This window comes from Rhopalosiphum padi, chromosome 4 (genome assembly GCF_020882245.1).
Source record: "Rhopalosiphum padi isolate XX-2018 chromosome 4, ASM2088224v1, whole genome shotgun sequence".
Lineage (NCBI taxonomy): Eukaryota > Metazoa > Arthropoda > Insecta > Hemiptera > Aphididae > Rhopalosiphum > Rhopalosiphum padi.
In genome coordinates, this window is record NC_083600.1 from 19,585,918 (window position 1) to 19,598,293 (window position 12,376).

At 27.0% G+C, this 12,376-nt stretch overlaps 1 protein-coding gene across 1 annotated transcript; it reads right to left on the bottom strand.

Moving 5' to 3' along the window:
* Nucleotides 1-9,992: 9,992 nt before the first annotated feature.
* On the bottom strand, nucleotides 9,993-11,048 carry LOC132930254 (uncharacterized). Its single transcript, XM_060996018.1, has one exon. The coding sequence runs from the start codon at nucleotides 10,931-10,933 to the stop codon at nucleotides 10,481-10,483; it is 453 nt and encodes a 150-aa protein (XP_060852001.1). The 5' UTR covers nucleotides 10,934-11,048; the 3' UTR covers nucleotides 9,993-10,480.
* Nucleotides 11,049-12,376: the final 1,328 nt, after the last annotated feature.

Genomic DNA, 12,376 nt, shown 5'->3' on the forward strand with positions numbered 1-12,376 from the left:
AAACAACAGATGAGTACTACAAAATTATGAATATTTTTATTTTATTATTTTATAAACATGGTATTACTATTGCAGCTCATTATAGTCTAGTGTGACCATATGGTAACATCCGTTTTCTCGGAAATTGCCTAAGTAAGCAATTTCAAAGCATTTTATTTGTATTCGAGTAATCTAACAGACTCTGAAATTGCATAATATAAGTAAAAAAATTTAGGCTTTTGAGGGGTTAATATCGATTCTTACAGAAGTGCAATTGTCAGATTTTGTTTCAATATTAATAGCATACAATTAATCTGAATATTTTTATAATGGTGTACAGTAAATAATAATAATAATAATAATAATAAAGTTACAATAAACTTCAAGTCCTTACGAATATTATTTTTGAATTATAAGTCACAGCCAAAACAACAACAAACAACTAACAATCGTTATTTTTGTTTGATCTTAAACTGTGTACATTTTTACATTTTTGTAACTTTACGTATTTTTCAAAAATGTGAACTTCAAAAGCTTTTTAAAAAAAATATATTTTAACGTATTTTCAATTTTTTTTATAAATTACATAAAAACAACATATTATGATAACTTGCATTACAATTTTAAGATTTTTGACCAAGCATATACACCGCATCGAAACATTAAAAAAATAAAAACGAAAATTTAAGTTGGCAAGAATTTAGCAGCTTAGAATTTTTCTCAATTTATTTGTTCAATAAATATTGTACTCAAAAAGCATTCAATCGTTATCGATACAAAAACGTTTTAATACTCCAAGCAATGCCAAAAATCAGAGTAAAAATATTTGAACAAATAATATACGTAATCAAGTATAGTAAAAATGCAATGTGCAGTCTAGTGAAAATTAGATGTTTTTTATTGTGAGCCAACTTTATTTTATTACCTATACTTCTTTATGAACGATTCTGTACAAAGACATTTTTTCACTAATCCAATATTTAGAGACAATAAAATGATTTATTTTATAAGAAAAATATTAGAAATTATCACCGAATTCCCTGTATAGAATTAACTGCAATATATTAAAAAAGCAACGTAAATTGAATAACAATATCTGTAAATATTGGATAATGTTTTTTTTTTTGCAAAACAAAACTTACTTTTTTATAAATATTGTCTGTATTTACTCAGTATGCAACACAAATGAAATAGATTCAATTTCTGTTATCACTAAAGTAAGTTCTTTTGTAAACGACCGAATATTATACTACGTATCAAGTATATAAATATTACTAAACTATACACAAAAATGATTATATGTATTAATCATAAAATACAAAAATTTAATAAATAATTCATAATAGCATAATATTGTATATTTATCATGCTATAAGTATTACTATAATAATAACATCAAATTCAATAATAATATTTATGAATTTTAAAAAATTACGCAAAATTTATAAGTAACATATATCCATTATCGTATAGATGATTCATTAATAGTTATAAAACAAATAGCATAATAAAAATGCTTGGTTAGTTACTTGCTATTTTTTTGATGACGACGTCTTAATTTTATAATTATTACTACATAATATAAGTTATGACAAAGGTCAATGTACCGTGTACCGCAACGAAAATTATTAATATAAAAAAATAAAGTATTATACATACTACTTGCGTGCTAAAAAAAAAAAAGGTATGTTTTACTTTATATTTTTGGGACGTAACTTGGTTATAAAAAAGGTATACTGGTTACTTACATGCTTATCACCTGTTTTTACTATTTTATCTGAATAATACTTACCTATTAAATACAATTTTAGAAGCAAATTTCAAGATGTATCAAAATATATTATATGTGAATTTGAAACACAATCTTGTATTAGTTTTATTAATAATAACTATTATTATTGCTCTTTGTACTAGTCTCGTATACTTTTAATAAAACTATTTTGAAATGTTCATAGCATTATTATTTTAAATTTAATACATGATTAGGTACCTAATATTTTAGCGAAACGCCCTTTGGCGTAAATGTTCATGAAAATTTATCATTTATGGCAAAAACATTATAATCATCGAGGTGAAGTAGAATATTATAAGCGATAATATATACTGGCTATAGATCGGAATCCGAGAAGTAAATAATATTTTATAGTCAAGTAAATTAGGTATCAAATATGTATTTTAATAATAAACTTATAGTAACGATATTGATATTTAATAACATTCGTTACGGTCATTATTGTCGAACATTTGAATTTTAAAATATTCTGTTTCCCATTCTAATACGAGTAATAATATACATTACCGTTTACGTATTTTTTTAATTTTGTTTTTATACGAAAAACTTTAGCTGATGATTTAAAAGTCCTTTGACTAGGTTGGCAAGGTGTGTTTTGAAAATGTCTCGATCGATATGGGATAACTATTGACTCGGAACCAATCCCTAGGGTCTTCACTATCAGGATTCACTGATTAGGGTTGGAGGCTTCTTCACGTACCAAACTTAGACCAGCTGCATTCCCTTGCGAGTTATTTCGACTTTCAAATATTAACATAGTTATTTTTCTGGGAGGTAGAATTGGAGGTGGGTAGGTCGAATGCGATGTTACAACTAGAGAGAGATTACTTTGAGAGTTCGTAGTCATCCGAAATTATATATACCTTTATTTACTTTTGGTCAATTTAAATATTTTTGTAGTCTACATCATATAAATATTATATTTATTATGTATGCCTACGATAACATATTCATTACAACGGTTTTAACCAGACTTGTGTATTATAGCGAAAGTATACGCTGTTGATTTTACATTGAAAAAAATATATTATGTTATGCAATTTTATTGAAATCATATGATCTATAATTTATTCAAATTAACTGTATTTCCTATTAGACATCTGATACATATATTATAAAACTTATTACGTTGTATATTTTTTATTTATACCTACTATTTTTATTTTTGGAAATTAATTAGGATTACATATTTACACGCCAGAAGAACTAATTCTAATCATCAGTAAAATTATTAATTAATTAATTTTTTTTTTATTTCACTTTATTTAAATACAATAATATAAGAGTTTGTAAATAAATAGGTAAAAAAAAAATGTAATTATTAAAATTATAAACACAATTCTGTTTGAAATTTCTAAATTTTGTTATTTTGTATTTATTAATTCTTTTATTTCGATTTATTTAGTTTTGATATAGAAATTGATCATTCTGGCGCTTTTAAGTAAGTACATAATACTAAAGGCATACATCAAACTATAGTTTTCATCGTGTTTGTTTGTATTTCTTGTTATTTGTAAATGCCTCAGATGAGTTAAATTCACCTATAGTTTTACTTATATATAAAAATACTGAGATAAATAACTGAAGTTGAGATTAAAATCGACGTTTTAATTAGCTGTTGATGCTGAGTTAAGTTAATAACCGACATTTCCGTTACCTATTACTGACAGGCCAAATTTTGAAAAAAAAAAAAAAAGAATAAATTATGTCTGATTTTTACATTTTACCTAATTAATAATAATATTTTTTAAATATGAGTCTTAGGAAATGTGGCAATATTCGAAAATTATTTAACAAATTATATTCAATTACATAATATTAATTAGGTATTGGGTTTAATTAAATTGAAATTCACTAACTACGTGAAAAATCGTGCAAGAATCCATTATAGTATCCAGTGAGTATTTTCTGTTTTTTTTTTTATTTATTTAATTTGTTGTGAATTTATATTTAGTTTATAAGATCCCTATTTGTATAATTGTAAAATCTTTTGTTTATCGTGGACTGTATACATGTAATTACCGTCTACTGTTTATTGGTTTATTTGAATTACGTAAAAAACATGAAACAAAAAAAAATAATAACTCAATTAAAAATTTTCAATTCAGCGAGGCTTATATAAAATAAGTTTTCTAACATAATTACAATATTTGTTTAAAAAAATAAAATAAAACAAAAATGTACCCATAAAAAAGTGCCATCCAAATCGGATCCACAATAAATCTTTGGTCACCGTACATAATAATATTCATACAGTTTAATTTTGTAAGACGATAAAATCATTTTTTATACTAATGTGTTCTTTTAAATTTCGATTTTTAGACTTATTACTATTACTACTTACCTATCTTTTTGTTTTCACCTTTTGTAATTATTGTCGAGCTATCATAGTTTTAATACTAGAAGTTATAAATAAAAAAAAAAAATCATAAAAATTATAATAATTACCTAATTGGAGTAATATTAATTATGATCATCAGATCGAATGAACGGATTATCAAATAATATTATTATAAGATGTCTAAAAGTCGATCGATGCAAAGCAATAATGTTTATGAACGTTGACGAACCCATCGGTCAAGCTAAGCTAAAAGGTATTCATATGATGTAAGAATGTTCGATATGAATCGATACCCGTCATTTAAATAATACATTTATACTTGCAGTATGTTAGATAAATATCTATCTGATCATGTACAGTGCCAACAGTTATCCATTGCTTACCGGTTATCATTGTTTTAAATCATACGCAAATCTCTATACAATAAGTTATAGCACAACGGTATAGGTATATGCATATTATTTTACAAAACGCCGAACACAAAGGTAATCATCCGTTTCTTACGTCTGTACGGTTTTCTAACATATTATCTATGCCCTTCGGCTGTTACGAGTGTTGTACTCTCGTGTGGGATAATATGTGAAATACGATAAGTCCAAGTGTATTGCGCGTGTTCAAAACGTGCGTATAACGATAATAATTATATTAATGAGAACGATCGAAAGTTGTGTTTTCCAATTGTCGGATGTGATGTATTGCGCGCGTACAAAAGAAAACGAATAAAACCGCTCGTTAGACATTTGGGCGCCACAGATAATTTCAGAGGACAATATTTAATGAAATACCCGGGATGTTATCGGTGTCTTTATTCCCTTTTCTTTACATCGATTTCAATTTTTTTTTTTTTCATTTGACGCACGCACGCGCTTTTGGACGATGCGAGTGCCACGCGTGATAAAAGTTTTCTACGATCAATTTTTATCGGATGCGAATTCTATACGCACTTTCGACATAAAGAACGGGTGCCCGCATGTAATATTATAGATAGGTACCCGCCGTGCTGTTTCGTATTTAAATCATATTTACGTATATTATATGATATAAAATATGATATAAGCAGTGAGCACTCATTGCTATTCGTACCACAGAACACTATATTGTGTTTGTTTGAGTGCACTCGTGTGCGCGCGTGTTATATAATATCAAATAATAGGTCAAAACAAGAAGTAAATACCACCGACAGCGGTTACGAGGGGAAGCGAATAATATTAGGGAGCGATATATTATAATAATATGGTAGATATAATAATAATTTACACAGTGTAAATATTTAAAAAAACTAAAAATTATTCACTTGTAATTAATTGTTAATTCGAGCGTTTCTTTATTCCGAATCTACGACTAATTAACAACAATTATTAAAATCAAAACTGCAACATTTACATATTAAATGTTTTTTTTTTTTTTTGCAACGATGAAGCTTAAACAGTGGTTAAGAAACTCATTTGAACGAGTTTATATCGTGATATTGAAAAGTGACGCGTTTATGCGTTGTCATGGATACAACTGACCATTAATTTGCATGCAATTACATGCAAACAGTAATATTATACAATGTAAGATAACATCAAAAACGTAATAATTTTCCAGGTATATTGTATATATATATCACGCTGTTTTAATATGAAAAGGTTGAAAGTTAAAATTCAAAATGGTTAAATATATGAGTCTTACTTATGTAATTGTTTAGGTAATTTTTTTTTAAAATCTATTATCACGTATAAATGTAAAATTAACGAATAATTAATTGACTAATGAAAAGATATGCACATAGAATACTTACACCGAAAGCTTATTCGTAGTAGCGTAGTATTGACCGAAGATACCTATGAGAAAAAAAATTGAACCATGACCGAGGTAATATATATTTCTGCACTGATGCACAAATGCATTGTAATTGAATTTAAAACTTTCACCTAAAATATATTATTTATACATACATTTGCTAAAAATTTTATTTTTAACACTCGACTGTTGTAAAATGACAGGCATGTGATACATATATGTTTATATTATATGACATAAGCGTCTCTATATTGTACGATTTCATCGAAACGGCATAAAAATGTGTGTTTCAAATCAACAATTTGATGTACTCAAATAGTAAATACTATATTCCCAATAAAATCCTATGACTCTATGAGATTTAAAAATATATTTTAAAATATTACAAATATATTAGAGCAGTATTAATTTGAGGCCTGTAAATATTTTCCCATTTTCAAGCATTTACGGCCAATAGCTGATATAAAATATAAATGTTTATTTATTTTTCAATTCTTGAATTTTCACACACTCACAAATATAATATATTTATGAATAATGGGTACTAAAAAATAAACACGAATAATAATTTGAATATTTTATAATAAAATATAACTTTTTTTCTTTAAAAGAAAACGAGGAATATTTCTTTAAAGCTCGTCTCAATTTTAATTTGTCAAACCAGATGTAATATTCGTATTTCTTTTTATATTTTTTAATATAGTACACATTTATTATTTTATCTGTTTCAACGATTTTAGAGTATAAAAATTCCATTTCACGAGTTTGATTTTTCGCAATTTTCCCTGATCTTGAAACGTATAACAATTAATATTTGCTCCATTTGTCTGACTATTTTTCATGCTTGGGATACAATTACAGTATCAATCTGTGACGCTTTTCTGACTACCTGCAGTTTCTCTATAAATTGATAGCCCATCATTTCGGAATCTCTTCAAATTATGTAAATATAACTGTCAAACAAACTCTTCTATTTGCACGATTAATCCATCCGTAGAAACAGTCATCAGTTTCGCGGCATCTATCAATTTTTTGGATCTACTCTACGCTTATTGGCTGGCTATAATCCGAAATTAAAGGTCGAAATCGATAATATTTTAATTTTTAATACAAAGAACATACCGATATTAATCTAAAAAGCTACTTTAATTAACTGACACAAACACGGCTGACAGAGTTTGTGATGACAAAAATCAAAATATATAATAATATAATATATTACTAATAAATGTACATACTATTATAATTACCTAACAGATTTAAATTTAAAAGTAATATATTACTAATAAATGTACATACTATTATAATTACCTAACAGATTTAAATTTTAATACTTTTATATTGCTATTATTCGTCGGATAAAATAAAATAAAGAACTAATCAAATATAATTATTATATATAAATGAAACCTCAAAGTTACACATCTGTTCTGCTAAAACTTGTTGTTCAATAAATATTTTATTATTTTCATTTTATAGCTTTAAGAAAATAAAATTCCCTATTTATCAGTAATTATATTTAATATAGGAACCGTTGTTTGGTATTTATTATTATTATTTTTTTTTTTTTTTTGATAATACGCTAAAGATAATATAGTTATATAATTAAAATTAAAATTATAAGAAATAATTCAAATATATTATAATATAATTTATTGTAAATATATTGTAGCAAATAGTAAAAACACTTTTGAATCACAATGTTCAACTTTTGGAGCAAGTTTATGAAAAAGATTTAACATAAATGTATATAATTTTAAATACTTCTTAATTTTAAATTATTTGTATATAGTTTAGACTTTGATAAAAATTGTTTATAAATCCCAATATAGTTGATTTGGGTTAGTTTGTATTTATAAATTATATAAAAAAATCATTAGATTTTATGAAAAAATATATTTTATTTTTATATTTTAACATAAATTACGAATTTATTTAGAACTTATTCATCTAGTACAAGCTGAACTTACAAAGTTTATTGAAGCTATATACATATAATACGTATATGTGTGTGTAATTTATTTATTTGTATTTTGTATGCAATTTTTACCATAAATAAAGTCTTATTATAAATACGTATAATATTTATGTATTAGATATTTGATGGATCGTTGATTAATGGTGGTACAGATATTACACAGATCGTAAAAATTTGATTAATGCTCAGTATAACCATAACTATAACTATAACCACCTACGATGAAAACGACAATCATATCACCAGCAACAACAAATAATATCTAAACGCATCGTAAAAAACTAGAGTCGTTCTATTGTTCTTTATCGTAAAATATCGGAACTAGGTTATCGGTTACGAAACTTAAAAAAAACGTTGATGAACGATATGGGTCATTATTATACCAAAATACAAGCGATTTATTTTTACTTTAACAGTATTTTCTTGTTCATACTATATATTATTTATGAACATCAAAATCATCACCACTACTTCTCTCACTCACTCACCTTCCTCGCCAAGTTTCAATCGCGTCTTGACATTATTCAACGTCTACGTTTCCAAAATAGGTTTACGTGCAAAGCAGTAAAAATAGGCCGTTTGAATTGATTCGTCGATTCGAATGTATCAAAAATGAACTTATCACGTCGAAAAGCATCAGATTCTGAAACTAAGTGTATTCTCATGTCAACTTGATATTCTACAAAATTCGAAAATATGTTTCTCCCAGAACAATGAACAACGAATAATACGTGATGTGTAACAAAGAATACCGTATTATAGAAGTGAATATTTCAACAGAATATTTATAATATTATTTGTATCATCATTTTTAAAAAAAAATAATTTTAAAGCCCTCGTGGTTCTGTAAAATAATGTTTAAGAATATCAGAGAGGTCCTCCTGACTTGCTCAATATAACGTTTACCTTTAGCATTAACATTTGTAATTGTAAATGCAAAATTTTATACAAAATATAGATAAATAAAATAAAATAAACTGATATATTATATAATAATACGTATTTATGCATTAAATACAAAAGGCCGGCTATGTATATTGACATATTGTTATCACTAATGCAATTTAGATAGATAGGTTATAACGTAAATTCCTAGCCAATATCATTGATGCCTAACATTATTAGACGACATCGTCAATGCTTAGATAATAATGCAAACACTATAATATATAGGAAATAATGTAAATATCAAATGCATATTTTGTTGATATAATATTACTTAATAGATTAAGAAATTACGTTTATGTCAACTACTGGTAAACAACGTTGATAATAATTTAGTTGATTAAACAAATTAATGTAATATATATTTCAGACGAGGTATACCTATGTATATATTATGTAATTTATACGCAGTGCCACAAATCCACAATACTATACACAATATTCAGAATCCGTTCAACAATGAACGAATAAACACTCACTGATGAATATTACGGGACTAATGAACATTTTGACGAACAATCAAATATGCCATGCGGTAACATTTAGAACTGATCAAAGCGCATTCTACCATTATCTATCCATCAAAAGGCTACTAGACCCATAGACTTATTATAAGTCTATGACTAAACCTATGTCTATTGTATTCGTAAATAAAAACCTATTGCTATTGTATATGTTATATTGATATTTTTATGTGAATTGTTTGTTTATTTATTATAAAATATACGGGCTGAGACCTTGCATGGTAAAATGTACGTTTTGTTTATTTTAAAATATAAAACAATATTAAAAATATCTTGTTACCTATATATTTTCGAGAAATAATTTCAAACGATATGTGTATAATATGTAAAATAATAAAACTACAATTAATTATAGATAAGCAGTAATAATGAAACATAATGTTGTCGTTAAAAATTTAATGAAATATTCAATATTAACTATAATTTTGAATAGAACCATTAAAATAAATATTCAAAACTTGGCACTAACCTGTTTACTTTACAATAAAATAATTTTACTAAAACTTAAATCTTTTTTGTATTTGTGAATTATGTTTATAACATAATTGTTGTTTTAAGTATAATATCATAATATACTGACTCAATGATATATGAACCATCAAACAGGTTACAGGCTGCGAAAATTAGGTATATATTAAACACAAATAATGACACTATACTTAATTTTTATTTTAAATAGAACACAATACATTCTGGAAAATTTTAAGATGCGTACGAAACAATATTATATAGTTACTCAAATCTCCAACAGTCTGACTGGTCTTAAACTCGTCCGTAAAAACTGCTGAAGATCTGATTTGAGAGTCAAACGTTATATTATTTAGTTATCTCGAACGCTAAATTATTCAATATCAAAAATATTCGATGAAATTTTAACAATTGAATGTAATACAATATATTATAATATAGCTGAAATGTTTAGATTAATACTATTTCGTTTAATTTATAACTTATTAAATTATCTAAATTATAAAATTGATAATGTTAATTTTTTAACACGACTGATGATAATAAGTCATCGTATATTTTGTCGTGTGTCTATAATAAATTATTATTACCTATACTTCTAATCTTAGTCGTGACAAAATTGCGTGGACTACCTCTTTCGTTACTGCCATCACCGTGATACCGTTAATCTAGCTGCGGTTGTCCCGGAGATAGTTGAGCACTCGGTCCGTGCACTGTCTGAAGGACTCGGCTCGATTGGAGAACCCGAAATCTTCAAGTTTTGCGGACGGGTGCTTGGAACCGTTGAGCACCAGATTCTGGCCCTGGCAGTTGTACGTATCGTACAGTACGATGCACTTTTCCTCAGTGCTGTCGATGTCGACTATTATCAATGATTCGATGGTCTTGAACGCGGTCACGGAATCGGTGCCGTTGCTGTTTCCGGTACCGTTGGTGTTTCCGGTGTTGTTCATGACCACCGTGTCCAGGTTCACACAACTACTGGGGTACGTCACGTTGGTGCACCACGAGTAGTCGCTCTTCATGCACATCGTTATCGGTGACAAGGTCCTGAAATAGTAAGCCGAGCACGACAGCACCACCGACAATGTCACCAACGTGATGAAGCCAAAAGAGTTCATTTCGGTTTTTGTTTGTATCGACTTTTGATAGAGATAGACGAATAATAACGATAGATTGTACTTAGACTGTGGTAATCGACGGTGTCGCGATTGCAAGTGAATACGTTAAGATCAGCAGTTCTGTATTTAAAGTCCTAATGAAGACGATAAATTTACGAAGATTAAAATAAACGTAATCAAATCTGCCGTGCAAAGTCATCTCTAAAAGTTTAACAGATAACGTCAAGTAGATAGAGATAAATACTTCCACTTAGTAAAGTAAACGAAATTTTTGTTTACAATATTCATTCAATTACCTGCTTAATGTTGTTTTTGAAATTCTTTGTACATAGACACTTGAGATTTCACCGGAAAATAATCTGTAAGTACGTCATTAGTCATAATTTTCATACTGATATAATTATTATCGTCCCTCTTCATTGTACACATTCATCCAAATTCCATTACGGTCGCGACTATAGCACATTCTGTAATTGCCCGATGTTCTAATGATTTATATAATTCGTCCCATTCGATAAATGCGAAATCGACATAAAACTAAGCATTTATGCTTAGAACACTAAAAGGTATTTGTTTGGTTACTAGTTCAGTCAGACGAAAGATTCATAATTACGATGGTAAAATGTTCTCGAAGGATTTTTTTTTCTACGAATTCGTTATGGTACTTGAATTTTTATTTATTATTTTACAAAATTAAAGATATTCCTTTTATAATATTATTAATATTATGATAACATAATATAAGCATAATTCGTTTCAAATTTAGACTCAATATTAAAAACTACAATAATTGTTGAAGTCAATCACGCCTCGATGATTAATTTGTGTATTCAGTTTTTTAATGGACTTATTGTTGATTGTTTTTAGTTTATTCGACAATATTTTTTTTCTGTTTTTCAATAAAATTAAAAAGTTATAATATCCTTTTCCGACGTGTGTCTGTAATAATACATATACGTTTTGGTCCATCGAAAAAACAATAATCCGATTATATAAATATAAAATATTCGATTATCATATACATTTTACATGTATTATTTTGCATCGTCTTCTATTGAATTACATTATAATAAATAAATTTCAATTTCGAAATCGTTTGAATCGCATTACGACCGTTTTTTGTCACCAATGTCACCTCGTTATTGGATGCCGTCGAGTGTTGACATTGTATTATAATAATAATATGCATTAGTTCTGTGTTTGTTATTTGCTTGTTATTGCATTTGCAAATATTACAATATTATACAAATTTTGCCGTACTCTGTGGCACGAAGATTTCGCCAGTTTAAACATTCATAACCATTAACGTTGTACTATTGTCGGAGAACCATGAATTAATAAAAGTTTCTACGAGGTAAAATTATAAGTAAACAGTCGAGCATGTAAGTCACTTTACGCGATTAAAATTGGTAAAAGAAGATTATTTGCTCGGTATTAAAATGT